Raw genomic sequence first — 6,223 nt, forward strand, 5'->3', positions numbered from 1 at the left:
AATATGAAGTCTTTGACAACTTCAATCTTTTCTCCATTTATCATGATGCTGTTTATTGGTCCAGTTGTGAGGATTTTTGTTTTCTTTATATTGAGGTGAAATCCATTCTGCAGACTGCAGTCTTCAATCTTCATCAGTAAGTGCTTCGAATCATCCTCACTTTCAGCAAGCAAGTTGTTGTGTTGTCAGCATATCACAGGTTGTTAATGAGTCTTCCTCTAATTCTGATGCCATGTTTTTCATCATATAGTCCAGCTTCTCTGATTATTTGTTCAGCATGCAGATTGAATAAGTAAAAGGAAAGATACAACCCTGATGTACTCCCTTTTTTATTTTAAACCATGCAGTATCCCCTTGTTCTGTTCGAACAACTGCCTCCTAATCTATGTACACATTCCTCATGAGTACAATTAAGTGTTCTGAAATTCTCATTCTTCTCAATGTTATCCATAATTTGTTATGATCCATACAACCAAATGCTTTTGCATAGTTAATAAAACACAAGTAAACATCTTTCTGGTATTCTTTGCTCTCAGCCAAAATCCTTAACATATAGGCAATATTTAAAACAAAATTAAGCGACAAGGTGTCCCCACAAAATACAAATGGATGAGATAAAATACTGACAGTCACAAGACTTGCATAATATCAGTGTGTGTGCCAAAGGAAACAACAATGTATCTTATGAACCTGAGAACAGCAGAACCTCAAAATAGCCAACAAGTTACTGGAAAGAATAGTAGGTCAATTTAACAATAGCTGCTGAGTTGGGAGGTTTTGCCAGCAGCAGGTAAGTGAAGAGGTCTCTGGTAAGATGTGTAGGGGTTGGAGCAGTCTATGGCCCTATAGAGTCTCAAAATTTACCAGTCAGGGCTTTTTTCTAAGACAAGGACTAAGAAGAAACTGCTAAGAAAGGAATCAAATGGGGGAGGATAGTGACAACAGAGACAAAGGAAGAGAAGACCCAGATAAAAGTGTATGAGGGGAACAGAGCCAGGAAAACCAGATACTATGTTTCTTTTTTTTTTTAACACTACATAAAAACAAGTGGGAGTTCTGTGAAGTTAGAAAAGCTATCTTGAAATACACCTCCTTCTAAAAGTTCATAAAAACAAATTTCACATAAAATGAGGAACATTCAAGTACTAAAGTTAATTCTCAGTACTTACAAAATTGTAAGAAAAAATAAGTAGCATAACATTGCTGTAGACAACAAAAGTCTAGCAGAAAGCCATGCCTAGGAAATAGATCAAAACTGATTTTAGCTCATTTCAAAATGAACTAAAAGACATAAGAAAATGTTATAAGACATGAATAAACATAAATCAGAACTCAAAAAACTCATAAATAAGGTGACAAAACTCCATGGTAAATTAGAAATAAAAAACCATTTCAGAATGAAGACTAAAGTAGCAGCGATGAAAAAAGGGTGAATAAATATAACAAATATTGTGTAGGGGAAAACAAAAAGGTGAAAAAGAGGAAACTTCAAAATAAAAAAAATGAAGGAGGATTAAAACTTACACATTGCTGGTAGGAACGTAAAATGGTACAGCCACTGTGGAAAACAGTATGAAGGGTCCTCAAAAAGTTAAAAATAGAACTTCCATATGATCCAACAATTCTACTTGTAGGTATATGCCCAACAGAATTGGAAACAGGGACTCCAATAGATATTTATAATACCAATGTTCATTGCAGAATGTGAGAATTCTTTTTCTCTATTTCTTACATGCAGTTGTACACCTTGGTCCCTTTGTGTTCTACAGGAATGATTGTTTTTATATTAGATTGCATTTCGTATTAAGCTGAAACCAAGCTACTTTTTGAGGTACCTAGAATGGTACAATTTTAAAATTATTATTTGCCAGTCTTTGCAATTAAGGGTGCCATTTTCTAGGAAACAGGAAATTTGGCAGTTCCTATTGCAACAACAGAGTGAGATTAATGATTTACAAAACTCTGTAGTAGTAGTGGCTAAAGATATGGAGGAGGCAACTCTGCCAAGGGTAGGGGCATAGCTTAAAGAAGTCTGGATAGGTCTCGAGGGATTTCTGTATTGGTTTTCTGGGGTGACGACCACTGAGCCCCAGAAGGCAAGTATGGCAGTAGTGGCAGCCAGTGCCACAGGTGCCTATTGGGCTTTTCTCTTATGTTACCACTGGAGGTGTCTCATTTCTTAGTCCCAACTGAGATGCAGAAAGCAGAGGGTGTCAGTAATGGGGATGTCAGAAACATCAAGAGAAAAAAGAGATGGCCAGGAAAGGTAGGCAGAATCCCAAAACATACATACTTTCCATAAGTGGTATCTTTTAATACTAATTCTGGAGCTCTATACCAGCGTGTGGCCACATAGTCCGTGTAAATATCCCCAGGAGCTGCTAGTGTTCGTGCAAAACCAAAATCACAGAGCTTAGTAATTCCTGACTGGGATACTAAAATATTCTCAGGTTTTATATCTCGATGAATGATCTAAAAAACAAACAGAAGATGAAATATATTAAAATGGGTTTCATTATCAAGAAAATATTCCAAACCTTATAGAGAAAATCTAGCTAATTAAGACAGTAAAGCTATTTTCTTACCATACGCAAATGACTAGCTATACCATTCAATAGCTAGATAGTTTCAACTCTTGACCTATCCATCACGTCAAATGAAATAAAGCCAAGAAAATAGACAAAATACTAAAAAGGTAAATCATATCCCTATAACGGCCCCCACTGGGTTTCCAAGGTGGTAAATGTTCATGGAAGCAGACTGCCCCATCTTCCTCCCGTGGAGTGACTGGTGGGTTTGAACTGCCAACCTTCTGGTTAGCAGTCAAATGCCTTAGGCACTACACCACCAGAGCTCCTTAATCAAAATAACTTAACAAGAAAAATTAACCTTCTCTTAACTCTATGTCCCACTCTAGCTACTGCCCGCTCTCATTTCTTTCACAGCTAAACCTCTTAAAAACACTACCTGTACTCTGACTTCACTTTCTGAGACCCATCCACTCCTGCCTTAGCCAAAGTCATCAACAAACTCACTGTTGCTACATCCAATACATACCTCTCAATCCCTATCCTACTTGATATCTTGTGGACAGATACTGCCAACCACTTCTCCCTTCCTGAAGAACCCTTCCTTTAGTTTATAGGATCTCAAACTTTCCCAGTTTCCTTCTGTCTCCCTAGAAGTTCTTCTCTCTCTACCTGGACCTTAAATATAGGGTTCCGGTCTTAGGTTTTCTTCTCTTCTCAGAGTTTCCTGGGAAATTTCAACTACTCTTAGTAACTCTTTAGTAACTATCCATACAATGATGACTTCCAATTTCTATCTCTAACCAATTTATCTCTCCTGGGCTCCAGTCCCATAGGGCTGACCCACAGGCCTCTCAACCTCAGAATCTCCCTCTCCCCTGGACTTACTTGTTTTCATCAGTCCTTTCGCTCAGTGAATGTAACCAACATTCACTCCAAGGCTCATGCCAAAAACCAAGGCATTTTCCCCTCTCAGCCCACATACTCTCTTAGCCTATCTACTTCTCTCACTAGTTCAGGTCTCCTTAGTGCTCTCACCAAAATTACTACACAAGTCCACCAACTAGTTTCCCTGACTTCCCTTTGATCCCTTCAATTCACTCTCCACAAAGAGGTCATTGTACTCTATTAAAATCACATATGTGATCATGTCATTTCTCTGAAAAAAACCCTTCAAGGATTCCCCATCCCACAGGACCAATTTCATACTCCTTAAAATAGTTTGTAAGGCCTGGTAGGATTTGGCTTCTGCTTACTTCTTCAACCTCTCCCCCCTTAGCCCACAGAAATTATATTAGTTTTCCACTTATCAATGCCATCCATAAAACTATATTAGTCTTTATTGTCACAGTTTTTATGGTGTCTATTATGTGCCAGACACTATGATCTGAGGATATAATATGAGTAAAATAGACACGGAAAAGCCCCATTTAAGGTACCAGTTCACACTCACTAGAACGGCCATAATAAAACAGACAGGCAATAACAATACTGTTGAACATATGTAGAAACAGGAACCCATTGCTGGTGGGAATGTAAAATGGTGCAAACAACTTTGGAAAATAGTTTGGCAGTTTCTTAAAAAGTTAAATATAAACTTACTATATGATCAGAGAGCTCTGGTGGCATAGTGCCTAAGGCACATGACTGCTAACCAGAAAGTTGGTAGTTCAAACCCACCAGCCACTCCTCAAAGGAAAATTAGGCAATCTACTTCTGTAGTGATACTGCCGCGGAAACCCAAGGAGGGGTCGCTATGAGTTGGAGACAACTCAACAGCACATAACAACAACGTATGATCAAGCAAATCCATTCCTAGGCATATACCCAAGAGAATTTAAAACATATGCCCAACAAAGACTGTACACAAATGTTCACAGCAGCATTATTCATAATAGCCAAAAAGTGGAAACAACTCAAATGTCCTTCAACTGGTAAGTAGATAAACAAAATGTGGTATATTCATACAAAGAAAGGTATTCAGCACAAAAAAAGGAATGAAGTGCTGATACATGCTACAACATGGATGAACCACAAAAACATAATAAGTGAAGGAAGCTGGATGCAAAAGACTGCATGTTATATAATCCCACCTATATGAAATGTCCAGAAAAGGCGTATCTATAGAGACAGAAAGATTAATGGTTGCCTGGGGGTGAAAATCGGGGTTGATTGCAAAAGGGCAAGAGGTATCTTTCTGAAGTGATGAAAGTGTTCTAAAACCGAATCAAGATGATTGTTAGAACACTGTAAATTTAGTTTAAAAAATCAATTAATTATATACTCAAAACAGGTGAATTTTATGACTTACAAATTATATATCAATACAGCTGTTAAAAAAAAATTTGATGTGGATATCTGCCTTCAAAGAACTCACAGTAAAGTAGAAGAGCCAAATAATCACACAAATAGAGAAACACAACTGTCACAAGTGCTAAAAGCAAAGGAACATGGTACTCTGAGAACCTAAAATGGAGATGACCCAGTCACAGAGATTAGGAAGAGAATCCCTGGGGAAAATACCATTAACACTGAGTCTGAGGGATGAGTAGGGATAACTAGGGGAAGAGGGCACAGCACATGCAAAGGTCCTTTGGTAGGACCCAGACCAAACCCACTGCCAGTGAATCAATTCCACCTAATAGTGCCCCTATAGGGCAGACTAGAACTGTCCCACAGGGTTCCCAAGGCTATTAATCATTACGGAAACACACGTCTCATCTTTCTCCTGTGGGACAGCTGGTAGGTTCTAACCGCTCAACCTTTTGATTAGCAGCTGAGTGCCTTAACCACTGCACCACCAGGTAGAAGAGTGTAAAGTAATTAAAGTACAGTATTTATTGATAAGGTATACTGGAATTCTGAAATAAAAGGCAAAATAGTTATTGGTTTCAGTTTCCCTTTTGCCAAAATAAATTCAATTTTGAAAATCTTTCTCTTCTCCAACTTTTCCTTTTCTGAAAGGAGCATGTCCTAATGACTTTGTTGGTAGTTGCCGTTGAATCCATCCTGACTCACTGCAACCCCTTGTGATAGCCTTAAGCTGCTATGGAGAAGCAGCGTAAGAGAAAGAAAAGAGCATGGACCATGAAGAGCTTCTAGTACCTCTTTCATCACTTATTAGTTGCATGGCATGGCAAATTAATTTATTAATGGCTGAATGTGTTTCCTTATTCTTTTGTTACTGTTTTTTTTTTTTTTTTTTTTTTTAAAAAACTCTTTTTACAATGAAATGGTCAGTTTTAACTCACATCAAAAGTGCTCAGTTTCTTGTGGATAAAGACAATGGTAGAACATTCTCATGAATCTCACATTACTGATCATTTAGTCTGAAACTTGTCCTGTTAAGTTTCTTGCTCATCCTATGTTGTACTACTACACTGTGCATTTGTGCCACTGGCACAAACCTAGTACTTTATCATCTACACTTAAACTCTCAATTGTGTCAGCTGTCTCTTTCCTCAACTATACAATAAATAAACTGTTTGAAAGTAAAAACTGTTTTCTACTTATCCTGTTTTCTTTTATCCCCAATATTATTTAGGATATAGTGAATCTATCCAAATTCTTTCATTACTGGTTTAAGAAAATGTAACAAACTGATGTGATATTCTTTTCCTATAAAACTATGTATATGTGGTAGGCACTCAATAACATCCCTGACTTCTGTTATGAGCTAATAATTCATTTTTTTT

The 6,223-nt window shown here is 37.5% G+C and overlaps 1 protein-coding gene across 1 annotated transcript in view; it reads right to left on the minus strand.

The window, feature by feature from the left end:
• CDKL3 (cyclin dependent kinase like 3) overlaps positions 1-6,223 on the minus strand; it is a 99,002-nt gene that overhangs the window by 40,023 nt on the left and 52,756 nt on the right. Inside the window, exon 3 of the mRNA XM_007943760.1 lies at positions 2,294-2,472. Coding sequence (XP_007941951.1) covers positions 2,294-2,472 — 179 coding nt within the window. The remainder of the gene's footprint in view (positions 1-2,293; positions 2,473-6,223) is intronic.

The sequence above is a fragment of the Orycteropus afer genome, unplaced genomic scaffold (genome assembly GCF_000298275.1).
Source record: "Orycteropus afer afer isolate SDZICR_OR568_19922 unplaced genomic scaffold, OryAfe1.0 scaffold00112, whole genome shotgun sequence".
NCBI classification, from domain to species: Eukaryota; Metazoa; Chordata; class Mammalia; order Tubulidentata; family Orycteropodidae; genus Orycteropus; species Orycteropus afer.